This window comes from Pelodiscus sinensis, chromosome 1 (assembly GCF_049634645.1).
Source record: "Pelodiscus sinensis isolate JC-2024 chromosome 1, ASM4963464v1, whole genome shotgun sequence".
NCBI lineage: Eukaryota > Metazoa > Chordata > Testudines > Trionychidae > Pelodiscus > Pelodiscus sinensis.
Window position 1 is genome coordinate 3724945 of NC_134711.1, and position 27446 is coordinate 3752390.

Consider the following 27446-nt stretch of genomic DNA (forward strand, 5'->3'; position numbering starts at 1 on the left):
CATTTGCAATGGGGGGTTTGCAGTGGGGGGGGGGAATGTTAAGTAACAGCCCCAGGGAGATGCATTTGCAATGAGGGGAGGCAGGTCTGCAATGGGGGGAATGTCAGAGAACAGCCCCAGGGAGATGCACTTGCAATGGGGGGTTTGCAATGCGGGGAGGCAGGTCTGCAATGGGGGGAATGTTAGGTATCAGCCCCAAGGAGATGCATTTGCAATGGGGGGAGGCAAGTCTGCAATGGGGGGAATGTCAGAGAACAGCCCCAGGGACATGCATTTGCAATGGGGGGAGGTGGGTCTGCAATGGGGGGAATGTCAGAGAACAGCCCCACGGAGATGCATTTGCAATGGGGGGAGGCGGGTATGCAATGGGGGGAATGTCAGAGAACAGCCCCAGGGACATGCATTTGCAGTGGGGGGGAGCAGCCCCTACAGGGCAGGCGGGTTTGCAGCGGGGGAGGTTGCAATCCGGCAGGAGCCAGCCGCTGGCGGAGGGGGCGGGGTTCCTCGGGCGCCTCGGCTGCGGCGCGAGACGCCCGCCCGCCTTGGCGCGCGCCAGCCCCGCGGGACAATGCGGCCGGCGGTGGCGTCCCGCGTTGCCGGGTTACCATTGATCGCGGTCCGCGCGTGCCGGGCCCCGCCTCCCGCTGCCCGGAGCAAGGGGACGCGTGATTGGCTCGGGGCCCGGCGGCCGACCAATGGGCGGGCGGCTTGCTGCCGGGGCTCGCTCTAGACGGAGGGGGCGGGGCTGGTGTCACCGCTCAGCTGCCAGTTTGAAAAAATGTCGGGAAGGAGGCGGATCGGGGACCCGGAGGTGAGAGCGGGAGGGGCTGGACCGTTGGGGCGAGTGGGGGGAGGGGAGGATGGGGGGGCTGGACCGTTGGGGCGAGTGGGGGGAGGGGAGGATGGGGGTGGGGCTGGACCGTTGGGGCGAGTGGGGGGAGGGGAGGATGGGGGTGGGGCTGGACCGTTGGGGCGAGTGGGGGGAGGGCAGGATGGGGGGTGGGGCTGGACCGTTGGGGCGAGTGGGGGGAGGGCAGGATGGGGGGTGGGGCTGGACCGTTGGGGCGAGTGGGGGGAGGGCAGGATGGGGGGTGGGGCTGGACCGTTGGGGCGAGTGGGGGGAGGGGAGGATGGGGGGTGGGGCTGGACCGTTGGGGCGAGTGGGGGGAGGGGAGGATGGGGGTGGGGCTGGACCGTTGGGGCGAGTGGGGGGAGGGCAGGATGGGGGGTGGGGCTGGACCGTTGGGGCGAGTGGGGGGAGGGCAGGATGGAGGGTCGGGCTGGACCGTTGGGGCGAGTGGGGGGAGGGCAGGATGGGGGGTGGGGCTGGACCGTTGGGGCGAGTGGGGGGAGGGCAGGATGGAGGGTCGGGCTGGACCGTTGGGGCGAGTGGGGGGAGGGGAGGATGGGGGGAGGGGCTGGACCGTTGGGGCGAGTGGGGGGAGGGGAGGATGGGGGGAGGGGCTGGACCGTTGGGGCGAGTGGGGGGAGGGGAGGATGGGGGGTGGGGCTGGACCGTTGGGGGGAGGGGAGGATGGGGGGTGAGGTTGGACCGTTGGGGCAAGTGGGGGGAGGGGAGGATGGGGGGTGGGGCTGGACCGTTGGGGCGAGTGGGGGGAGGGCAGGATGGGGGGTGGGGCTGGACCGTTGGGGCGAGTGGGGGGAGGGCAGGATGGCGGGGTGGGGCTGGACCGTTGGGGCGAGTGGGGGGAGGGCAGGATGGCGGGGTGGGGCTGGACCGTTGGGGCGAGTGGGGGGAGGGCAGGATGGCGGGGTGGGGCTGGACCGTTGGGGCGAGTGGGGGGAGGGCAGGATGGGGGGTGGGGCTGGACCGTTGGGGCGAGTGGGGGGAGGGGAGGATGGGGGGTGGGGCTGGACCATTGGGGCGAGTGGGGGGAGGGCAGGATTGTAGGGGGATGAAGGAAGTGGAGCTGGACAATCCTGCAGGGAGTGAGTGAGAAATGAAGCCCATGGCGGGGTGGGGGGGTGTCTCCTTTGAGGGGCACTGGATGATGCTGGGTGGGTGAGAAATTAATCTGATGCCGGAGGAGGGAACAATCCCTCAAATCTCGGCACTGGGCCTGGGTTTTATACTGGATGATCCTGGAGGGGGTGAGAAATGCAGCCCATGGGAGGGGCAGCTGTCAAGGGGGTGGTGCTGGAGGAGGGTCTATAGAGGTGCCAGCAGGCTCAGGTAGGAATCCCAGGGGTCCCTAGAGAAGGCGGTAGAGGTTTCTGGGAAGAGGGAGATTAAAATTGCCAGCCTAAGGATTGGGGGTGGGGTAGAAGTTGGAGGGAGAGTCCCCTAAGAACCCTGTGCCATCTCTCTGCAGGAGTGAGGGGGAGAAATTCAGCTTTGAGATTTTGAAATTATATGGAGGGGAAGGATCCTGAAATAGAAGTTGAGACCAGGACCTCAGGGCCAGATTAAGAAAGGGGTTTAGGGACTGCAGCCAAGGGCCTTGGGCTAAGGGGGCCCCAGAAAAAAGCTTTCAAGCTGCAAAAAAGGCTACATTTTTTGGGATCTCTCCTTAGCTCGGGGCCCTGGGTTGCAGCCGCTGTATGTTACCCAACCCTGCTTGGCTGGGGGGTAGGCAGCTCTATGTGCTACTGTCCCCACAGTGGGATGGAGCTGCATCACCACGAATGCCAGGGGAAGCTCTGTCTCTGCGCTGCCCTCGCCTGCAGGCTCCATCCTCACCGCAGCTCCTATTGGCCAGGAATCATGACCAACGGGAGCTGCAGGGAGTGTTGCTTACAGGTGAGCACAGGTTATTGTGGGCTGTGCTGAACCACCTGCTTTCCTCCCTCCCCAAAGGGAAGCTGCACTAGGTAAACTCCAACCTCCTGTCCCACTCCTGAGACCCCTCCTGCACCAGATCCCTCACCCCACCCCATCTTCCTGTCCTGATCCAAATCCCTTGGCTGTAGCCTGGAACCCTTCCTGCACCTCAAACACCTCCTCCCCAACCCCACCCCAGAGCATGCACCCCCAGTCAGAGCCCTCACTCCCTCCTGCACCCACCTTCCTGCCACAACCTGCAGCTTTCTCCTGCATTCAGAATCCCTCATTTTTGGCCCCACCCCGGAGTGTAGGTCCCCAGAAGACTTAATCTGGCCCTGCGGGGGCCTTGGACTGTTTCTCAATCAAATAAATCTGCCTGCTGATTGAGGTACAGAGGCCATTTAAAACAAGTCCTGCTTTTCTCTGTTATTGCTATCTGTACAGGAGATGTCGGCCCTATACCTGTCTCTTTTCTATAGATATTTAGGCCTCTACTAGAGAGATTCATTGAAGAGTCTCATTATGGGACTGCGGCACCTGCATTCAATGCATGGCTACATAATGATCTGTCTTTTTTTTTTTCTCTCTCTCCCCCTAAACAGTGTTTGACCAAAAGAATTCCACAGAATCCTAAATATCAACACATAAAATCTCGCCTTGACACAGGTAAGTGGAAACAACATTTTGTGTAAGAATCAGTTAATCAGGTGTCAAACTGTATCAGAGTGTAAACAACAAGGAGTCCGGTGGCAACTTAAAGACTTATAATTTTATTTAAAATAAATGTTGTTATAATAAAATTGTTAGTCTCTAAAGTGTCACCGGACTCCTTGTTTTTTGTACCAGAGTGCATTACGTTATTCTACCTGCCTGTGTTCAGCCAGTTATTTAAAATGTGCACTGAAGTAACTTCAAATCTGTGGTCATAATTGACACCTCTCAACTGTCTGATGTCAGACCTCTGATGTAACAATGCTCATTAAAATTCATGAGCCTGACTTTTCTAGTGTATTCCTTTTGTTTAGCAGCTATTTTATGTGTGATTTGAAAATAAAACTAGTGCTTTAAAGGCACCTGTTACATTTCCCCTTTCTATTTCCCTATCCTTTTCCTTATTAACACAGAATTATTTGTGTGTTTCATGTGACTTGTCTAATGAGATTTTTACAATGTCTTAAATAATGAGACAAAATACAGGACTATGTAGCACTTTAAAGACTAACAAGAGGCTTCTCTTGTAGATCATGCTACCAGCTAATAGGTGCCTGTTAAATTTTTTCCCTGATTATACAACCTAAACTTTTGCTGCATCAGGCCACATTTATACTAGTGAGTAGATTGACACTGGCTGTCAATCTTCTGGTGTTCAATTTAGCGGGTCTAGTAAAGACCCACTAAATCGAATGCGGAGGACGCCCGGTACTCCTTACTTCACAAAGAGTAAGGGAAGTCGACAGGAGCGTTTGCACGTTCCTGCTGTGAAGTTGGCTCAAAAGATTGACTCCAGCTATTCAATTAACGTAGCTGGAGTTGTGTATCTTAACTTGAACTTTCAGGTAAGTATACATGTGGCCTCATTTTCATTCCACTACAACTAGTTATGCCCCATTGGACCATCCTAAGTTATTTTCTTGCCTTGTTTTTTTGTTACCCTCTTCTCTATCTTAGCAGTCATTTAATAGCCAGGCTCTGCCTATTGTGTGATGGTTCTTTAAAATTCATAATGCAAATGTACATATGAATAGGCTTTATTTTGGGGAAGTTCTGTGTATGGAATGTGTTAGACCAGCAGGTCAGAACACAGTGGTATCTTCTTAAGTAAATGTACAGCTGTGGTTGGGGGCGTGCATGGGATGAGTTACCATGTGACTGACTATAGAAGTGTTGGTCCTATGTAATCTTTAGCTATTTACATCCTGAAACTGCTGCCCAAACATTGATCATCATGGCTCTCCCAGGGTGGTAGGTGCACAAATATTCCCATTTTATGTTTTTTGGGGAAACCAAGGCACAGAGCAGTTAGGTCACAGTGAATTGGAAGCGGAGCTGGGACTAAAACCTAGATCTCCTGAGTCCTGTGTTCTAGCTTTTCATTTTCCCCTTCATAAGAACATAAAAATGGCAGTGCTGGATCAGACCAATAATCCATCTAGCCCAATATCCTGCTTTCCAACAGTGGCAAATACCAGATGCTTCAAAGGGAATTAACAGAACAGAGCAGTCATGAGCTGATCCATCCAGTCCCAGCATCTGGCATTCAGAAGTTTACGGACACTCAGAACAGGAGATTGCATCCCTAATCAATTTGGCTAATAGACATTTAAGGAACTGTCTATCTCCTCTGGATTCTCAAGAATCTAACCTTGGTTCTCTTATTTTATCCCATTATGAATGTTATTGGAAGTTGTTTCTATGGCAGATGCTCCCAAATGCACCTCCCTCAAATGGGTATAAAATACTTGAAATGATTAAAGCCTCTGTTTATCAGGGGCTGGAAATGGATGACAGGGGAGAGATCACTTGATGATTCCCTGTTCTGTTCACTCCCTCTGGGGCATCTGGTATTGCCCGCTGTTGGAAGACAGGACACTGGGCTAGATGGACCTTTGGTCTGACCCAATATAGCTGATCTTATGTTCATACAGTGTAAGAAACAAACAGAAGGCAGGTAAAGAATTAACCGAATGCTGGGTTAAGGGGATGGGTTTTCAGTTTCTTCAGATTTTCCTGGGTTAAAAGGAACCAAATTTCACAGTCTCTTCTTGACCACACACTAATCCCTGTTAAAAATGCACCAGAGACTGAACTGTTTGACTTAAGTACGAGCACCCTCTCGATCTACCTTTTTAGCCCATCTCAGACCTTATCTTAGGAGCCAATTTAAAAATCTAACCTCCTCATCCAATTCTTTTCCTTCATCTCTGTTATCTCAAATCCCCCATCGGAACCTCCAGGTACTATTAGAAGTCATCTCCTTTTTGAGTCTGTTCTCACCTAAGTCCCTATTTGTATCTTAATTGCTTGCTTAACAGGGCATTTGCAACAGTCATGTCCCAGAGGGGTCGCCGTGTTAATCTGTATCTTTAAAAACAACGAGTAGCCCCGTGGCACCTTAGAGACTAACAAATATATATATAGTATCAGTAGTCTTCCTTTCACTCCACTGAGGGAATCTAAAATACAGCAGCCAAGATACATTGCTTATTATGGAACCAGAACTATATTGCTTACCCTTCAGAGGTTCCTTTTCCATCTCCGGATATGTCTATGCTAGAAATGCTAAGCACTGCGGTAGCACTGCCATATAGTTGGGAATTCTTCTGTCACTAGTAAATCTACCTCTCTGAGGGGCAATAGCAGTGGAAGAATTCTTCCATTGGCCTAACAACTCCTACACCTCAGCTTTGGCTGGCTCAGTGAATGTTGCACACGGCACAACATTTTTCATAGGCCTGAGCAATATAGTTAAGCCAGCCTAACATTGTCGAGTAGACCCGCCCTCAGGTTTTGGCTGTGTCTACATTGCAGCTGCTACACAGCCCAGCTATAGCACTTGCTATGGCAACGGAAAGGGGTTGCTATTGCTGTAGTTAATCCACCCCCTCAACTAGGTCTCTCAGGGAGTGGGAACTTTTCACACTGCCTGTGTTTTAAGTGGAGACCGGTCCTCTGGTGGATATGACCTGGTATAAACGGTGACTGTACTTCCACACACTTTAGACATTTATTATAAACTCTGTAGATCATGGTAGTGCTTAGCAGGCTTTGACTACTGAACAAAACCAACTAAGCTTCAGTCCCTCTGGGAGGTAGGAGTAAGTAGGATTGGGGGAAATTCTGATCCATTACACTGGTGTAAATCAAGAGTAACTCTGGAAGTCAAAAAGTTACTCTGCATCGTTGCCCCTTTATTATAGGAATCATGAAAGAAAAGGACAGAGCCAGGAATAGAACTCCAGAATGCTGACTCCCAGTCCCTTCCGCTAATCACATTGTAGAGGTCCAAAATAACATCCTTTTGGAGGATGGTTCTCCATTCTGCAAACCACACGTGTTTAATGGGTGGGGAAATTCTGGGTGGAGCCAGTAGCCTGCAAACAGGCCCTCAGCACTTTCAAGTATGCTGCTGGTTTGGGGTTTTTTTTTGTTTTGTTTTGCAGACTGTGGATGTCTTTGTATCACTTGACTGCAAATCCTGCTAATAAACTAAGTGGAATGCTCACTGGCTTACTACATAGCTTGTAAATCCTAACTACCCACTGATCCTCCTAAAGCCTTTCTCTCCCAAGTATTTACAGGCTTGGACCTCTTGAGCAGTGCCCATTGCATGGCTGCTTGCCTGAGGCTGTTCTCTCTGACCTGGCTGTTCAGCTAACCTCCGCTCCCCCCGCTCCCCATCATGAGCGATGGTTATTAAGAAGAGAAACTCCTTCCTTGTTGCTTTTGCCATTGCGTGGACTCATTATCATGGTAAAGGGGGAGCCTGGAGCAAGCATTGCTTCTCCCAGCATTGTCAGGCTGGTAGAATCCAGTCTTCTCCCCTTAGAAGTGCTATTAAGGCAAGCGTTCATGTGCTGAACACTCACTGTATAAAAAGAATCTGTTGCAACGTTTTTGTTCTCTGTTGTAGGAAACAGCCTGACCAAATACATTGAGAAATTGGAAGAGATCAAGAGAAGTGAGTAATGGATGGGGAGTGGGGGGGTAACTCTAAGGGGGGTTGTTGAAAGGAGTTTGAATTCTTGCGCCTTCAGTTTGGAAATAATCCGCTCAAGGGATTTGGGCATAGCTCCCAAGAACGAGGAGCAACAAGCGTGCAGAGGGTGTGGTGCAGAACTAATGAATCATAATCTCTTTGCGGTGTCTGTCCTGTTTCTGCAGTGAGCACTTGTAATTCCCCACTGTGACTGCCCACATCCTCGACAGTTATGCTTTTAAATCAGACACCAGTGGAGAGAGATCTTGGAGCTCCTCCAGAAACTGGGGAATGCCTGGTGCATATCATGTTACCGAGGAGAAACGAGGATGTATTCTGGGAGAGAGGGACCACATACAAAAACTTCTGATGATGGAGAAGATCAGTTCACGACCAGCTTGGGGATGCAGTCTCTTGACAGTTGCCTAAATTTAATCCTAAAGCCACCCTGGTCAGTCAGTCTTAAAAGGGCAGGTGTTATTTAAGCCCAAACTACTGCTTTTAGGCTATATGTTGGCTTACTCTTGCCTTCTGCAGAATCTTGGCAATTAAGTAATTCCTTCTCTGATCTTCTCCTCTTCCTTTTCTGAATTATTTATACACCACAGCCACTGGAACGTGAGCTCACACAGACTTAGAATCATAAAATCATAGGGTTGGAAGAGACCTCAGGAGGCCATCGAGTCCAACCCCCTGCCCAAAGCAGGACCAATTTCAGCTCAATCATCCCAGCCAGGGCTCTGTTAAGCCAGGACTTAAAAACCCCTAGGGATGGAGATTCCATCACCTCCCTAGGGAACCCAGACCAGTGCTTCCCCATCCTCCTAGGGAAATACTTGCAAAACAGCAAGTAGTCTTGCACACAGGTTAGAGACTAACAAAAAAAATGTAGATGGTATCATGAGCTGTCATGGGCACATGAAAGCACATGAAAGCTCATGATACCATTTACATTTTTTTTGTTAGTCTCTAAGGTGCTGCAGGACTACTCACTGTTTCGTAAGGTGTTTTTTTCAGATAACAGACTAACACCACTGCCCCTCTGAAAATCCTAGGGAAATAGCTTTTCCTAATATCCAACATTGACCACCTCCACTGCAACTTAAGACCATTGCGCCTTGTTCTGCCATCGGTCACCACTCAAAACAGCCTCTCCATCCTCTTTGGAACCTTCCTTCAGGTAGTTGAAGGCTGCTCTCAAATTCCCCCTCCCTCTTTTCTAGTGTACACTAAATAAGCCCAAATCCTTCAGCATTTCCTCATAGGTCATGTACTCCAGCCCCCGAATCACTTGGCCAGGTCTGCCAATGAGCTTCTTTCCAATAGAGGAAGCATTAGGGATGATAGACAAACTGTTCTGTAGGAGTGGTAGGACACACTTATGCTAAAAATAGTGAACCTAAGCCGATTGTAAATGGCATAACTAAAAGCGCTCCCTCTACTATCTATACTATCTTTAGAGTTAAATGGCTTTTGCTTCTACTTCAGCTTGTTGGCTGCTTAAACCTGAGGCCTTGTTTCTGATATAGTTAGACTTTTAATGGGACACTTTTTTAAAGTATAAACGAGCCATGTTCCTCCCTGTGTAATCCCACAGGAGTCAGTAGAGGTATGATGGGGTGGATTTGTCCCAGCATATTTAAACTCTTTAGATATTGAGGCTGATGAAAGTCTAACTTACCCCTTTCCATTTAGTGTCTTTCTATTGCATTTCACTCACTTTTGCTTGTGAAACTAAACTAGTCACTAGCACTGGTTTAGTGCATGGGAAGGCAGAAAAATTATTTAAATCCCTAGAACTCTGCTTTTATTGAGAGATGAAGAAAACATTCCAAAATGCTCCGGTGATTAGGATTTTGTATGCCTATTTTCAGGTGCTTTTCACTATTTTATGCTGTCCCTTCAACATCAGAGAGTTCAAATTACAAGAGAGATCACGTATCTGAAATAGAAAAGTGTTTGTGGCTGAGTTGGTAAAAAAATGTTCTTTTGCTTTATGCTCCCTCAGCTGTGTTTTTAGTTGTGAGTCTTGTGGTAAAGCAAAAAGGAAAAGTATCTTGTTTCATGATATCTGTTGTTGATCAATTGACTGAGATTTCAGAATGTAAAAAGCAGTGGCAGTGCAGTGGTTATCTGTCCCACAAATCTTGTTGTGTTGCTGCCTTCAGTTTTAAACTCTGCTGTGTATCTAATTTCCTTTTGAGCTGAAGGCTTCTTGTTTAAATCCCAGTTCTAGAGCACAGTAGAGGTTTTCTCCTCACATTTGTGCTGAATGGGTACCTTGTGTTCCTGGGCAATTTAGAAACTATTTTTTCCCCTTGATTTCTCATGGATAGATGACACCAGTTGGACAAACATTCGCTGCCTAGTACAGTCAATTCTCTGTCCCTTGTGTAACTTGAGAGAATAAGACTCAATATTGTAAACCAACTGGGGGATCAAAACTAATAAGAGAGCTGATTTTTAGTCCTTTGGAGCAGAGGGTTGAGAGAAGTTGCTGCAAGATCTCATCCATTCTTAAATACATATTGCTTCTCTCATTGCTGAAACCCAAGGAAACTGGGCTTTGTAAATCTTTAGTAGGACAGTTACAGTTGAATTCCAGATCCTTAATTCATAATGTCAGAAAATCCAAATGGATCTTCCAAGACAGAACCAGGTACGTGGTTTGATATTGCAATGAGAATCAGCATTTTCCTGAGCTTTCTTATGGTGCTCCAATTCAAATACAGATTCGGTAAAAGCGATAGCCCTCTGTGCTCACACAGGAATTCTAACTGCTGAGGGGTAGAACTAAGTCATAAAGGCTTGTGACCGCTGCTTTTTGTATAAATAAACCTAGTGTGAAGAAGGTTAAACACCATCGAGTAGTTGCAATGTTTCATTATTAGTCATTAGAATACAAAAGATAAGGATCCATTGGCTCGGATACGTAAGTCGTCAAAACCTTTTTCTTACACTATAATTGAACTTTGATATCTTTGCATCTTTCATCAAGACAACTGAATCTCAGGTGCCATCTCAGAGCCTTGCTTGGGGAGACAAATTACATTAACACTAGGGAGGGCTGAGATGTGTTGCATCAGGCAAGAGAAGTAGGCTGTTCAGAAGAACAATGTTTCTATTAGTTGTGAGTGATACTGGATTTTGAGAGACTGGCTAATAATCAAAATGCCGGAGGTGGCTTAATGGTCTAAGCATAAGGCTTGAAATGTCTAGTCCTGTTGGAACCACAGGTTACAATTTCACAAGAGTCATTCTTAATCTTTCATGCGTCTACGGGAGCTTATGTGCAGGATTTGACTTCTGTGCCGATCTTTCACAGAAGAACTGTAAAGCCAAGGTTTTGAAGACATGTTAATGGACCCTATGGTCACCTTTGTAAGAGGGTGGGTTTTTTTGTTTTGTTTTGTTTTTCTGCTCCACGTTGGCACAGACCTGCATGGAGCAGTTAGCACCTTGTAATTATTCCCCATGTTCTCACAGATCCTGGGTAGGGCAGGATGCTGAAGTTGTGGACTCTGCCAGCTGTACGGGAATGGAAATGGCCAGCCAAATCTCTTTCCCGGAAGCAGGTGTTTTAAGCGAACAGTGGTGATAGAGAGTTTTAAACTGCGTATGTGAAAGCTCATGGGGTCTGTCATGTGACTGTCAGGCTGAAAGGTACCGGAGACCAAAGTTTTGCTTGGCAACAGAATAACTAGAGACACTGGCTATGCAAGGCTTCCCTCACTCCCATCTCCATATGTAACCCGGATATGTGGATTATGCAGGGAGTTCAGTCTCCATTGCCAACTTAGTCTGTTAGCAAGAGAACTGACTATAAGTTAAATCTCGCTAGTCTGGCACCTTTGGGATCTAACTGGTGCCGAACCAGAGAATTTGCTGAACCTCGGAGGTCAGTATTGTCTAGCAGCACTACCAACACTTCCACTGCTTGTGGGGCTCTTAGAAGAGATTTAGGGGTAAATGAGAGCTAAATAACAGCACAGAACATGGAGAGCCAGGACTGGTAGCTATAAACAAACTTTATGGGACTGAGAAACTTGGCCACACCCATGATAAGTGGACATCTGGGTAATTAAAATCATGCCAGATCACAGATGTTGCCGAGCTAGAGAGGTTCAGCCTGTAGAACTAATTCTCTTGGTGTTTTTTTGTTGTTGTTGTTGTCTGGTGGGATCTGGCTTGAGACCCAGCAAACTTCTTCACATAAATGGATTACTCAACCGATGGCTTACTCCTAAGTCCCTACCAGCCTGGATTTGATAAAGGGTCTGCCGTCCGTTATCAGTCCCCAACTGGTGTGAGCTTTCTGGGATCTGTTCTTAAAATTATTAACATTTTTCTGACGATCATTCCCCGACTGTGATGGGGAAGAAGTAAAGGGACGGAGGGATGATTGGCTCTGATGTGGTTTTCTTGCCAGACTACGAGCCACAGAGGGTGGCTGTGGGAAAGAAACATGAGTTCTGAGTGCAGAATCCTGTGTAACAATAGCAGATCCTAGAGATGGTACAGGCGTAGTAGGGTATCTGTCCAGTGCATCCCCCCTGCCACTGTAGGGTGGTTGTTCCTTACGGGAAAGTCTCCAGTGCTCTCTCCTGTCTTAATTTAAATACCCCAAGGAATGAGGCTTTGACAGCTTCACCTGGGAGAGTTTCACATCCTAACAGATTCACAGCAAGAAGTTTTTCCTGATACTCATCTTACATTTTCCTTTCTTACCTTCACCCCCCAGTTTCTCTTGTATCACACTAAAGAATTCCTCCTCTCCTTGGTGAGGACTCGTCTCAAAGATCTGTCCATCTGGTGTGGTGCCCCTTAGCCAGATGATCTATAGTTAGCTCTGTTAATCTTTCTTCGTAGCTCAGTCCCTCTGATTCCTTTTGTTGCGGTTTGACTGCCTCTCTAGTGCTTACGTACAGTGAGTCCAATATCTTTGTGGGAACAACGGTTCCAGCCCTGAATGCGGTGTCCACATCAGAACCGTACAATGTTCACTTGCTTGTACTCTAGTGCCTTGTGAGAATCACACTTCTCTCATGTAGATGCTCATACAGATATAATCAATGGGCTCCTAGATTTGGCTTCTATTTAAAATTAAGTAGGAAGACTGGAAGCATTTTAACCATTCACTTGCAAATTATTACTTTCTTAAACTCAGACCTATTTGCAGTCAGAATACTTCTGATCTCTCTCTTGCGACAAACAATGCATGGGATAAAAATTCAGGTCATAGGGACCTCGTCTGGGACTTAAGAGGCTTTGTAGCAACAGTAGGTTTGAAGCAAAATAGCTGGGGAGATTAGCACACGAAAGTTAAGGGAGCTTGGGGGGGAGAAGTCTGACTGGGGTAGTGTCCTATCTATCCGAAGAGTGCTGAATTTAAGAACTTTTGCTGCTCTGGGGTAGTGGAAATAACTCAACCAAGCCTCCCTCGGGAAGTGTGTATTAGGACAGTATCTGTCATAGGTGTAAATTCTTTTGGGACTGTCAAGTTTATTCTGACTCCCATCAGTTACAGCAGCCTGTCACCCAGAAATTCTAGTCTTTGCAGGTTAGATGCTCTGATAATGGTTCTTGCTAATCATCACAGTTTAGACGCTGTGGGAAAATTCTCACACTTTTTTTTCCTTAAAGATTACAGATACAAAAAAGATGAACTCTTCAAGAGGCTGAAAGTGACTACTTTTGCCCAGCTGGTACGTACAACTCTTCCAGCTGGCTTCTGAAAATTACCTGTTTGTGATGCGGGTCTTGTTATCATCCCCCTTTATTGTGGTGTGTTTGCTGCACATGAAGCTTTTTCTGGCTAACAGACTGTTGCCATTCTCTCCCCTCCCCTCCCCCCCCCCCCCCCCCCCCCCATACACACTTGGTTTTTTATATGAAGTAAATCACTTTTAGGCCATAATTTTGAGCACCCTTTGCTGCCACTGAAGTCCGTGGAAACAGAGTTGTCAGTGCTTGGATGTTTTAAGGTGGGGATTCCGAATTAGTGAACGCTTCAAATACGCTCAGTTCTAACCATCTGTAAAATGAAGTTGTAATAATAAGGCAGCCTTAGGAAGGTGCTTAGAGATTAGGGATGTAAGCGAGTAGTCAAGTCACTACTCGAGTACTCACTCCCCCTCCCCCTGCCCCTGCTCCCTCTGTATCAGGGGCAGGAGTTGGTGTTGTGGGGAGCCAACTTAAAAGCCAGTTCTCCTCAGTACCATCTCTGTGGTGTAGGGAAGGCAGAGCAGCAGCCATCCTGGCTCGTGCCAGTCCTAAATTAATGGAGATTGCCTATCTCCTAGAACTGGAAGGGACCTTGAAAGGTCATCAAGTCCAGTCCCCTGCCTTCATAGCAGGCCCAAGTACCATCCCTGACAAATATTTGCCCCAAATTCCTAAATGGCCTTTGCAAGGATTGAACTCACAACCCTGGGTTTAGTAGGCCAATGCTCAAACCACTGAGCTATCCCTCCTGGCTTGGGCCACCCCCAGGAGCTAACCCCACAATGGCTCTTACTACATTTATATTTAAAATGCAGAGCCTCAGCAGCAGTAGCGATGCCCCTTCCCCCATATCGACTAATCGAGGTGGTTGATGGAAATTCCATGGACTACTCAATTAGCCAGTTAACCGTTACTTAACATCCCTATTAGAGATTCCCTAATAAAGGGGGCTGTATAAAATATCATTTGAATATGATTAAATCGTGATTTTTAAACAAACAGTCACTGCAGGCAGTGTTCAGTTGAATAATAATTCTTAACAGTGGGATGGTCATTATGTGAACGGGTTTTTGTGTGTTACTTTGTAGAAAAAATACAACATACCAAATAAAGCAAAATATTAAAAAGTGAAACAAAGCGTAATTAGAAAATACAGAAGGCCAAGAGCATGGGAGGTCTGCGCTGGGCCAAGGTAACTAGTTAAAACCTGAAAGGGAAGCGACTCCTTCCTCTCTCCTTCCTAAAGTAGAATGTAACTTTGCTTTTAGTAGAGGTCCTGTCCTGGAAACCTTATATAAGGTTCATTCCATCGTCTTCAGCAGGTTGAGGGAGAGTTGGGTTCCAGCAAGACTCTTGTTCCAGGTTTATTATTGTTTCCTACAGGTCATCCAGGTTGCTTCTCTCTCTGATGAAACATTAGAAGTGTCAGCGGAAGAGATCCAAAAGCTGGAAGGTAATGATCGTTACGAAGGGCACTTGGGTTGGGCTGCTTCCCAGGGTTTGACCATGAGCCGTGTCCTCTGAGTCTGGAGCTTAGCATCTTAGAAAACATCCTGCTAGTAAACTCACTTGACAGCTTGCTGAATATTGTCTGATTGGAGAGAAAACCGGTTCAGTTTGTAGCCCAGAGCTGTTTCACCTTGGACTATGAGCTTATTAAGCTCAGCAGGTTTGGATCTGGTCCATTAACGGATCTGAGCCATTAATGATCCCGTGGCCTCTTTTACAAAGATTAAAGGGCTGGCCCTATTTTTCTAATCCTAATTCTCTGAATGTGTTTGGTTGATATGCCCAGTAGTTTCTATTGAGTGTCAAAAAGGCAAATAGGATCCTAGGAATTATTAAGAAAGGGATAGAAAATAAGACAGTTTTATACAGGGGCAGTAAGATATTCTATGATATGCTCACTGCACTGTTCTGAGATGTCTGGCTCCTGGGTTTGGTTTGGCTCATTCCCTAGAGGAAGTATTAATTATAAAACTCCAGATCTGTGTTCAGTTGCCCAGAATTCTGCCATGTTGAGAAATGGGGTTTGATCCAGACCCATCTATTGCCTCGATTCGGCTTTGTGTTTCTTAATGACACTCTCGGCTCTTTGGAGAGAGCGCAGCGTCTTCTACGTCCGATTAATAACACGCACGGACTCCTGCAGAACACACACTTCTAAGAACGGAGTTTGATCTTTGCATTTACAAATAAATAAGTGAGTGATCCATCCACAAGCAACTCACGCTTCCATTATCTTGTAGATGGCGATGCTGCTGTTTTAGAGACTGATGCTGAACTCACCGTTGGGACTAATGGGAAAGGAAGCCCCACTGAGAAACCACCCAGTCCGGTCCTGTTCATAAACAACACGGGGGCCGGGGAATCGTATCGGTCTACTCTGCAGAGGTACCTGAGAGCAATGCACACAGGACAGCTTTCCTTCCCCACCTGCTATATTTCTCCAGTTCTCCCCTCCCCTCCAACTGTAGTGTACTATACCTGTCCCTTCCAGAGGTCTCTATGCTACGTTTCCCGTTCAGTCTTTCATGCACCTGTCATCAATTAACAGTTAATCTCAAGGAGATCTCAGGTGACGCAGACCCCATCTTTTGCCAGGAGTGTTTGTTTGCAAATAATTCATTGTTACCCTTTTGGTCATCACAAAATGTCCCCAAGTTTGGAGTTAGAAACCCAAATGCCACAGGGTTGGAGTAGGAGGCAGAGCTTTTCTGCTTGGAAACCTGGCCTGGCTGGTTGTAACTGGAACAATTACGGTCTAATGGACAGCTGTCCAGGGACCGACCTGATAGGAGAGCATGTGACTCCGTCCAAATCCTCCCATTCACAAATGTGCATCCCAATGTGCCACCACCAAATGGAAACGAACGTTGATGGCTGAATGGAGGGGCCAATGATCGGACCGTGGAAACAGCTCTCTGCTTTGCTCGACATGGTCCCTTCCAGGGACATCAAAGGTGCATTAAAAAGAAGTAGGTGGAATCTGGTGCCACCACTACCCACACGGCTGTACCTCTCTGGGTTAATGGAGGATTTGATTTTCAGGATTGTCAGGCTGGTACCTTGTGTACTTTGATAACCAGAGCATCTCCAGTAGGTTGCCTGGATAGACCCATGGACAGTCCAGGGGTGTGATCACCACACAGGGCAATAATTTTTGATTGGGGGGAGGAGCTACTCAAAGATTTTTTTTAGTAAATGGTCAAGGGCCGTACTTTTCTATGAAGAGGGTGCAGAAGGGAGCTCGGGGTAGGGAATTAGGGTGCAGTAGAGGGTGTGGGGTCTGACAAGGTGTCTGGATGAAGGAGGGGGTTGTGCCCTGGGGCAGGAGACTGAGGTGCAGAGTCAGGGAGGTGATATGGGTGCAGAAGAGGCTTCTGACCTCGAGGAGCGGTGCAGGAAGGGGTGCAGGGTCTGGAAGGGAGTTGTGACCCGGGGGTGAGGGTGCAGAGGGTTTAGGTGGTGACCTGGGGCAGGAGATTAGGGGCAGCAGGGGGTGCTGGGTTGGGGAGAGGATATGGGTGCAGGAGAGGATTCTGGCCTGGGGGAGACCGGAAGAGGTGGTGCAGAGTCTGGGAAGGAATTGTGGCCTGGGGCAGGGAAATGGGGTACGGGAGGGAATGGGATACCAGAGGCAGGCTCTAGCCGGGAGGCGTTAGGCAGCACCCGGCCAGCAGCTCAGCAGGTGCCTGTCTCAGGGTCTCAGTGGAATTGGCTGGATCCAAAGGCTTGGCAGGCCGAATCCAACCCATAGACTGTATCTTTCCCATCCCCTGATATCGATCGCCACACTTGAGCATCTCGTCTCCAGCTTAGTGATGGCGTGCACAATCTGTGCAGCGTGCAGCTGGGACGGACTGTGAACAAACTACCGAGGTCTCCATTTTTGGTACCCTATAGATGTACTAGAACTTTCAACCGTTCTTCCCTCGGCACAATCGTTCCGAAACCCTTCTTGTGTTTTAGCGGTACTGAGTACTCCCAAACCCGACTCTGGGCCTGCGGGAACGCAGCCCCTATGAAAATAAATGTAAGAAGCACTTTAAGAAGAAATGTTAAGGAAAAATCCAAAGATCCAATCTCTAGCTGGTTCATTTGACTTAATGCATTTGGAAGAAAAGTGGCGATATTCTTTTCAGTCATCTTAGGTGGTAATTGGTCATGTTGGGCTTTAAATGGCTCAGGAAGCAACTGAAAAACACCCTGGTCTTTAGTACAGCTGAGCCGAAGTGCTCACAGAAGGAGAGTGTGCGTCAGACTCTGCTCTCTTTCCTTTTGCAGTGTGATCAGCGGCGTAGGGGAGCTAGACATAGACAAAAGCCTGCGGAAGAAACCCGATGCTAATGAAAACGTGAAAGACCAGCCCTATCCGGACTGCCCGTTCCTGCTGCTTGACGTACGAGATCGAGATGCCTATGACCAGTGTCATATCGTCGGAGGTAAGGGAGGCGGCCGCCACAGGATTTCCTGAGCCTTGGTCCGTGTCAGCTGTCTGTCTGATTCATTCAGCGCTTCTTGCCCTCCAAAGGATGCAGCAGAAGCAACGTTCTTTCGCTCTGGAGTCTGGAAATTCCCATGCAGAGCCCTGCCTGGCCAGCTGGGGCTGGGAGCATACAAGGGAGAGCAAAGAGCGGCTGTCAGCTGATTGATACTCAGCCTGTGTTCCCTGATAGCGGAGCCCAGTCCTGACCCTGTCCTTTCGCTGGGGAGGTCGGTCTGTGGAGTGTTGAGAGCCGAGATCAGGGTGTGGTAACTGTGCCTTGAAATCTGCCTTCTGTGCTCTGACAGGTCCCCGCCAGGTCACTGAATTGGGATGTTTGGTAGCAGTTCATTCCCTAACCCATGCCTCTCTTGTCTCCGCAGCTTATTCCTACCCCATCGCCACGCTGTCCAGAACCATGAACCCTTATACGAATAGCATTCTGGAATATGTATCCTTTTGAACACATGCTGCTCTAGAGAGCCAAGGACTTGGCAGAGAAACTCTGTGCCTTCTGCCCGGAGTGAGCAGAGCCAGCTGCTTCTCCCATGAAGTCCATGGCAGTTTGTGACGTCAGCAGATCATGAGGGGGTCCTCCTGGGTAGACAGGGATCACCGGATGTCAGAACTGTGTGGAACTGCTGTCAGAGAGGGGTGCTCCGCACTTGTCGTTTGCAAAGCCATGGGCTACAGTGAGTCTCTGCGCTTCTCAGGATTAGACCCTTTTGTGCTGGTGTGTGGACGAAGGCTTTTATGCGACACCCAAGGGTGAGGTACCATACTCTTGGGCTGAGGCGTTAAACAAAGAGCATAAAAGCGGCCATATTGGGTCAGACAAAAGGTCCATCTAGCCCAGTGTCCTGTCTGCCAACAGTGGCCAATGCCAGGTGCACCCTGAGTGAATGAATAGAACAGGGAATCATCCAGTGACTAACACCTGTTGCCCATTGGCTTCTTCCTCTGGAAAGTTTAGGGTTTGGTGGGCCACCTCCCAGTCTATTGACTTCCACGCCCCTGAGGGGGAAGGGATGGCTGTGTAGAATCACTCCTTCCTGTCAGCGCCTGTGTTTCTACACAACCAGCGGAAGAATGGTGGCCCTGGTCATACCGGCAAGGACCTTGAGGGTTTTTGTCTTCTTCTGCAGCATGGGGTGTGGGCCACTGCAGAGGCCTTGGAGCACCTCAGTCCCTCCTCTATGCTGCCGATGACACGCAATGGTTTAGTCTCTGGAAGGCTGTAGTACTTGAGGGTAACTCTAGTTGTTGGTCTGGGTGTGACGGGCTGGATGGTGGCGGTGGCCTGTGATATACAGGAGGTCCGACTGAGTGATCCGATGGTCCTTTCTGGACTTAACATTGGTGGGCTTGTTGACCCACACAGTGCTACCGTGTGTCAATGCCAACAAGGAGGACGGTAATCCAGCTCCACAAGGGACAGCGGCTGGGCTTCTGTTGACCTTGCGCTGTCTACACTGGCTGTTGAGTTGACTTTACACCTCTCAGCAACGTAGCTTTGTAGTGTAGACTAGGCCTGCGACCCTAGGATTCCTCACAGGGCTTGAGCCCCGGAATATGAGAGAGGTTTTTACCTGTCCTGACTGTCTAGGAGTCCCAGTCACTTGCAAAACTGGACTTAACGGGGGTGGGGGAAGCAGTCGAGCTTAATAAATAGACAGCAAGTCAGGTCCTCAAACCTAACTCTTGGCTGCCTTCTAGTTGTGTCTGCTTGTCCCGATCCCTTATGTAGCGGGAAGAAGACGCCATCAGCCATCGAATTCAGGTTAAAAGTTGAATTTAAAAAAAAATGGTGGCTCTTTAACATCCCTGCCCATCAGAAAAACGCTTCTGGGAAGATTATCATCCTGTATGATGAGGACGAGCGGCTAGCTGGCCAGGCCGCCACGACCATGTGCGAGAGAGGTTTTGAGAACTTATTCATGTTATCCGGAGGTGAGGAGCTTTCCTTTGGTGTCATGACTGTGGGGGACTCGGCTTCAAGTGAGAGTTGGGGGAGAGACTTGCATGGGAGACAGGGACAGAGCTAAACACACCACTCTGCGTGTTACCATCCTGGGCAACAGAGCCCTAGCCGTTCCAGGAGGGTAGCCCATCGTTTAGCTTCACCTTGGCCAGTATCTTCGAGATTTTAAAGAATGCTCCCACCACTCAACGTTCTTAACACTGGGACATCAGCCCTGCTCACAGCGGGTCAAGAGAACCTAGGATTTCTTTTTTTAAAGCCAATATCTGATTTATACCAAATGCTCCTCCCGTGTTCTTGCTCTTGCCATGGCTAGCACCACTGGTGCTAAAGTCTGAATGGGGGAAATCTTCGCTAACTTTGGTGTCGTTGGGGGGAGATCAAATGTGATCATGCAACTTGTTTTCACTTGCCCGAAATAGGTAGCTCTTTAACTCAAGCCACCAGCGGTGAAAGGTTGGTGTCAAATCCACCCCACTTCCTGATTTCCATGACTTACACTTTCCACACTATGTAAATAGATTCCACCTGGGACACATAGCCTCTGTGTGCTCTAAGCAAGTCTAAAGAGCCCATCATGTTGGGACCTGGGAATCCTGGCGGAAGTTGGCTCTTGTAGCTCTATTAACATCCCCTATGTGTGTATGATAAGGTGGTGGAGAAATATAAGAGTGGCCACTCTAGGGGTACATCTAGACTATGTCCTTTTTTGAAAGGAGATATGCAAATTCAATGCCGAATTTGCATATCTTCTTCTAATCGATTTTTCAAAAGCGTTTTTTGCCAAAAGTGAAAGCTGTTTAGACGAGTTTTTTCCCCCCCAAAAGAAGCTCCCTTTTTCAAAAGAACACTTCTTCCTTAAAAAATGAGGTGTACAGGGTTCTTTTGGAAAAAACCTTGTCTAATCTACTTTCACTTTTGAAAAAAACACTTTTGAAAAAGTGATTGGAAGATATGCAAATTAGCACCAAATTTGCATATCTCCTTTCGAAAGAAGAACTTAGTCTAGATGTACCTTGGGTCAGACCAAAGGTCCATCCAGCCCAGTGTCCTGTCTTCTGACAGTGGCCAATGCCAGGTGCCCCAGAGGGAGTGAACAGAACAGGGAATCATCCAGTGATCCCTCCCCTGTCACCCACTCCCAGCCTCTGACAAACAGAGGCTAGGGACCCCATTCCTACCCATCCTGACTAAGAAGTATTGATGGACCTATTCTCCATGAGTTTATCTAGTTCTTTTTTGAAACCTGTTAAAGTCCCGGTTTTCACAACATCCTCTAGCAAGGAGTTCCACAGGTTGACTATGCGCCACGTGAAGAAATACTTCCTTTTGTTTGTTTTAAACCTGCTATCTATTAATTTCATTTGGTGACCCCTAGTAAGAACTAGGGAACAAGTAAATACTTTTCCTTATTCACTTTCTACATACCTGTTATGATTTTATAGACCTCTATCATATCCCCCGTTTGTCTCCTCTTTTCAAAGATGAAAAGTCCCAGTCTATTTAATCTCTCTTCATATGGGACCCGTTCCAAATCTCTCTTTTTTGTTGTTGTTGCTGTTGCCCTTTTTTGAACTTTTTCCAATGCCAAAAAACCTTTTTTTTTTTTTTTTTTTTTAAAGTTGAGGCGACTACATCTGCACGCAGTATTCAAGATGTGGGCGTATCATGGTTTTTTTTTTTATAGAGACAATAAGATATTTTCTGACTTATTCTTTATCCTTTTTTAGTGATTTCTAACATTGTTTCCTTTTTTGACCTAATACTGCACATTGAGTGGATATTCTCAGAGAACTATTCACAATGACTCCAAGATCTCTTTCTTGAGTGGTTACAGCTAAATTAGTCCCCATCATATTGTATGTATAGTTGGGATTATTTTTTCTAATGTGCATTACTTTTCATTTATCAACATTAAGTTTCATTGCCATTTCGTTGCCCTATCACCTAGTTTTGTGAGATCCATTTGAAGCTCTTCAGTCTGCTTTGGTCTTAACTATCTACAGTTTGGTGTCATCTGCAAACTTTGCCACCTCACTGTTGACCCCTTTCTCCAGATAATTTATAAATATGTTGAATAGGATTGGTCCCCGTATGGACCATTGGAGGACACCACTAGTTATCGCTCTCCATACTGAAAATTTACCATTTATTCCTACCCTTTGTTTCCTGTCTTTTAACCAGTTCTCAATCCATGAGATAACCTTCCCTTTTAGGGGAATACTTAGACTTTTATTTTCCTTTTTACACTTTGCTCTATATATTTCTATTTCCTAAGTCTGCTGCAATCTCCCAGGCCCTTTTGAGAGCCTGGATCTACCAGCTGCTTTCATGAGACGTGCTGCTTCCAAGAGCAAAGTCTAGGAGCTAATCCTGCAAGGTGCTGAACCTCTACAACTTCCACAGCAACCTATAGCAGTCGAGGGAGCTCTCGGAATCTGGTGTCAGTGCCCCAGAAGTTAAGAAGAGGGATCTCTGTATCGGCGTCTCCTGAAACCTCAGCCCATAGTCCTAAGGCAGTACTATCAGTAGCTCTTCTCCTATCACTTCTGATCAAAAGATGAAAGTTCACTTAAGACTAACCAGTCCTCTAACTAACCGTATGTTCTATATTGTTTCTAGGCCTGAAAGTCCTTGCCCAGAAGATCCCTGAAGGACTAGTCACTGGCTCATTCCCAATGTCTTGCCAGTTGGCAACTTACCCTGGATCGGCAAGGAAAAGAGCAACCCCCCGAGGGACACCCACACGTGCTGAGAATAAATGGAGATTTACTGCAGAAGATCTACAAAAGATAGAATACTACCTGGAAGAGGAACAGATCCCCTCAGATACTGCCAGTAAGACCCCATGGCAAACAGTGGGACTGCTCCTGTAGTCCCTGTGCCTGCAAAACTCCTGTAGGCTTCCCCGGAGCTGGCTACAGCTCCATTTTTATAACTAGATCTCTGGGAAAAGGAAGTGCTTTTTTCACACTGACCAGAGTACACAGGCTAGAACCTAGGCCCTCGTGTATCATGCTGACCCCCTTTTCTTGTGTGAATTTATAGAGCACCAGAACTCCCAGTGAAGACAATGGAGGCTTTGTCTAAGTGAGGACTTTAGGATAATCCAGGGACCAGTGGACTGGCAGCCCTGTGCCATACATCATAGTACAGATTGAACCTCTCTAGTCCAGAACTCCCTGGTCTGGAAACTTCCGTCGTCCAGAATGAGTTTAGTTCGCCGGATGGCCACTTTTCATGGGTGTGGCCAAGTTTCCTGCAGGCCCATAAAATTTGTTCACAGCCGCCAGTCCTGGCTCTCGGTGTTCTGTGCTGTTTAGCTCCGATTAACCCTAAATGTTCTCTAACAGCCCAGTACGCAGTGAAAGTGTCGGTCATGCTGCTAGGCAATATTGACCTCCCATGGTCCAGAAAATTCTCTGTTTTCAAACCGGTCAGGTCCTGAAGGTTCCAGAATAGAGAGGTTCAATCTTGTTTTGTGACCAGGGCTGTCCTTACCCATAAGCAGAATGTGCAGCTGCATAGGGCTCCTGAAAATTTGGGGCACCGCTAGGGGTTAATTCCACCCACCTGCCTCTTTCTATCCCTGTTCTGTGGCTCTGCTTCCTCCAGAGAGGATCTAATTAACGCAAAAGGGAGAAAGCCGGCTGGAGCTAGTAGCAGCACATCCAACCTGTGAAAGAGCCATTCAAATGGGAATGAAGCCTTGTAACAGGCATGTGCCAACCCCCGGTCCATCCTTCTAGTTTCTGAATGTCCCGTGTTAGTCGACAAGATCTGAATTGAACATTTTCTTTACAGCTATTTCATGAGTGTCTGGCTAAAGATGATAAACTCACGTGTCTCAAAAGTCCGTCAGCCCCTCCCCCCAGTTGTCATTGGGTGCAGGAGCTCCCATTAGTAGTACTGCCCCATAAATCCGTTTGTAGCTACCTGGGAACCCTTATGACGACATTCAGACTTTTCCAGTTCATTGGGCCTTTCACTAGAACCCTTCTATCTCCCTTCTTCTCCAGCCTCTTGCTGCACTAGTGTAAGGTGCGTGTCGCTGTAGGTCAGTGATGGGCATTGCTGTCTGCACTCCGCAGGGAGCATCCCCAGCCCGCTGAATGTCAGAGGATTAACCCTTCCAACGGTATCCGAAGTGTAGTACTGAGGGGACACAGCGAAGGCCTTAGCAGCCCCCGAATGATGTGAGCGGGATTGGCTGGGAAGGTGATGAGCCAGGCACAGGCTGCGTGGGTGGGAGCAAGCATGGCCAAGCCCGCCGAGCCACCTCGCACCTTCTGAGCAAAATATTTCCCATCCCGTCTCCTTCCCGAGTGCCGGCAGGTGGCCTTAACTCTGGCTTTGGCTGTGGTGCTGCTGTGACCGGTTCAGCTCTCACCACACTAGGCTTGCACACTCCACACAGCCTGCCTCTCCAGGGATGGCTACACTGCAGTTAGAAGCCAGCAGCTAGCCTGTGCGACCCTCCAACGTCTCAGGGCCCTTGAGCCCCGGCTCCAGCCAAACTGGGATATCTATGCTGCAGCTAAACAGCCTGGCGAGCCTGAGGCCGCTGGCATGGCCAGCCGCGGGTGTCTGACTGCAGTGTAGACACACCCTCTGGGCCCAGCATGCACCTGGCTCATTGAGGGAACATGAAGGGATGTTAGGTACCTGGGCTGGGTCTACCTGTCTGGACACAGTGAAAAACAACAGGGCAGGATTGCATCTGCACCCCGGCCTCTCACGTCAGCCCCACCCCTGCCATCAGCCAAGGGAGACACCCCCTCCGGGCCGAGTGTCTGTTCAGCACAAAGTGACTTGGCTTCCTGTCGTCCTTCCACAGGCCGTCTCAGCCGGGCTTCCTCGGGCCGTGACTCTAAGGTGATGGCTGTAAGGAGCAGCCAGAACCTCCCTACCGCCAGCCCGGCTGGCTCCCTCGCCGCCCGCTCCTTCAGCAGCAGCAGCCTCCAGAACAAGCCATGGAAGTAAAGACGCTGTCTCTGTGGGTGGAATAAATGAACGTCCCAGTTCTGGGACCCCCTGATCCGTACATCCTGTTTGTCACTTTAGGACGCTGCAAAGAGGAAATCTAAACCAGCGGTCTCCCCGGCAAGCGGGTGGGGTCGGGCCGCCAAGATGGCTGTCATTCAGTAGAGGTTTCACTTTCTAAGACTGACCCTAAGGGGATAATGTTTCCCCCACGCCCCCAATCCACAGATGTTGGTCCCTGAAATCTGTAACTTTAAAAACCACCAGTGCAAACTGTGTTCTTAGCATGTATTCCCCTTGGGGGAAGTAATGCAGAACTGGGCTGGCACCTGAGAACCGGAAAGATGAATAGACCAGCCGCTGTCTAGAAACACAAGTTCTGAGGCCTCATTGAATTACAGAAATGGAGCCTGACAAAACGGGTGACAAGTGAGTAAGACGCCAGAACCGCCTTTTTTAACGATCCTGAGGGCATTCGTGTAAAGAACACGCGGGATGACGTTGAATGCAGCGGTGTCCGTGTATCACTAGTACAATTTGCAAATCCCCTTTGTGCCCTGAATGTTTGGTGTCTTGTGCTTGCTCTGTGCTGTGGGGTAGCACTCCGGTTATGAGCCCCGTGACCTGACTCTGTGTTTCTTGTTTCTAAATGAGATTAGAAAGTCCCTTTGGGCGTGATGCCGAGATGGGCTGAGCAAAACTCCCCTTGACTTCACTTGCAGCAAAAACGCCTCCAGCTTCCTCTCTACCTGTGGATTTCTGCTCGTGACTGGAGCAGCGAGGAGAACCACAAAGTGGCTGACCCTTCGAGGTGATGTTTTCCTCAGGACATTGCGGCACTGAGGGAGCTGATCACCCAACAACTCGCCGTGAGTTCGGTGTCACAGCCGTGCCATGTCAAGTCTTCCAGCCACTGCCTTGTGACTCCCCGCTTTTCTGCTCAATGCAGGGTTTTCTGCTTCCCTCTTCATGGTGGGGCGGGAAGGAGGGGACAGTGTAATGAGGCTTGGGGAGATCCTGGCTTCCCCACCACATCAGTGTGTTGCTTTACGCTGAGTCGTGTTGGGGCTCCCTTGATAAGCAACGCTCATTCGCTCGGCCTTAGACCAGACTCTCCTCTGACACGTGGGGCTCCGAGTAACGCACGCAGCTTCTCTGAGCTGCAAGCTGAAGATGGCTGGTCTAGAACGTCTCAAGGCTTGGATCATACATATGGATCACCCGGAGATAAGGTTGAGGAGCAGAATTCAACTTGCCCTGCCGATCAGTCAGGCTTTGCAGCCTCGGTGAGGAAGGAAGTCTTGAAAGGATTGCTGCATGTCACATGACCGTCTCTTTGCGTGTCACGTGACCATCTCTGCAGCTGCCGGCAGCGTCACTTCTTTGGCATTTGTGGGGCTGGAAAAGTTTGTCCCCCGTAGTAACGACACTCCAGCCTGCCTCCCTGGGGGTGGGGGGGGGGCTGCCTAGAATTTGAGACCACAAATCTGGTGACTTTCTGGGAGCTTGAGGATTTGAATATACTGTGAATCAGCGCTTCCATCTAAGCGCCTTTTAACCAAACACAAAGGCTCCCAATCCTGCAGTATTGGCTTATACTCGCTACTTCCTGGGGGGCTGGCTAGAAGTTGTTTCGAGCAGTAGAAACCCGAAGTTGATGCTCTGTCTTCACCCTGTGTAGACCAGGCTGTGTTTTCAGACTGGGCGGGGGGGGAGGGGCTGCTTTCTAGTTTTTACCTAGAGTATTGGTTGAATGTAATCCAACTATGGGGGGAAAGGGTCTGTCCTTCAAAGCTTGCTGTCCTTTTTGGCCTTGCCTCCCCGAGAAAAGGCAGGCCCATAATTCACCCTTGAGAGAGTCCATCTGGGAGTAAGAGTTGGCTGAGTGCAAGCTTACATGGGGTGCTGACATGTTACCATGGTGCTGTCTCACTCCAGCTCCCGTGCCCAGTCAACGCTGGAAAAGGATGGGCGATGAGCGGTGATTTGGTGGGGTTTGTAGAGGGCTCAGCGCTCCTCTCCCAGGCCGCTTTGATTCGGGACTCGGTTGACTAGAGGCAACAGGTAAAGCCGTGGAAGGAATTCTCTCCCAGCTCGGAATCTGAATCCTCGTCGAAAGAGCAGTCACTTGCTTGGGTGGCTTCCCAGTGGCCAGGGCTTGGTGCTTTAACGCCGACCTGTTTGGTGTTCCCTACCTCAGCGGGAGCGGAGGACGCTCAGCAGCAGCTGGTGACCTCTGAGTGCCAAGCTGCAGAACGTCCCACCCGGATCTTATCCCTCCTCTAACCATCTGTTTGTAGCGACGTGTCTTTAAGTCACAGTTGCACAGAGATTCACGTCTCTTGCCTTCCTTCCAGAACCAATTGGGGCACTGGGTCGTGGAATGTATGGAAAGGTGGCTCCCTGCTCTGGGGCAGAGTCACCTCTCGGAGAGAGACTTTATTGTCCTGTAGCACGGCAAAAATTCCGTGCTTTCAGCTCCACCCCATGGCCCGCACAGGCCCGTCTTTGCTGAGCACGTGCCGTTGGGGTGCGAGTGCCACAAAACCGCTGACAGCCCCCCGGACACAGGATGTGAGCTGGCCCCCTGGCTCTGGAGAACGAGGATGTGATCCGACTCCGGGAAGTGGTCCATGTATCTACAGATGGCAGCCCTGAGCAGGAAAGCAGCCTTCTGTGGCCAGTTCCCATGACTGCAAGCCACTGTCACCCTCTGCAAGGATCAGATGTGCGAGGGGGCGCTCTGTATGGGGTCCACTGAGTGGGGTATGAGCAGCAGGTTTCAGATACC

General features: G+C 48.8%; 1 protein-coding gene across 2 annotated transcripts; it reads left to right on the plus strand.

Annotated features, from left to right (window-relative positions):
- Positions 1-725: 725 nt before the first annotated feature.
- CEP41 (centrosomal protein 41) lies at positions 726-24716 on the plus strand. Of its 2 annotated transcripts, none has more exons than XM_075925239.1 (11): positions 726-811; positions 3388-3451; positions 7416-7463; positions 13125-13186; positions 14589-14658; positions 15455-15599; positions 17493-17650; positions 18075-18142; positions 19527-19641; positions 22295-22510; positions 24510-24716. In XM_075925239.1, the coding sequence occupies exons 1-11, from the start codon at positions 779-781 to the stop codon at positions 24653-24655; spliced, it is 1125 nt and encodes a 374-aa protein (XP_075781354.1). In that variant the 5' UTR covers positions 726-778; the 3' UTR covers positions 24656-24716. The 2 variants fall into 2 exon arrangements, with proteins under 2 accessions (XP_075781354.1, XP_014427621.3); XM_014572135.3 differs by lacking the exon at positions 726-811 and adding an exon at positions 2711-2761.
- Positions 24717-27446: the final 2730 nt, after the last annotated feature.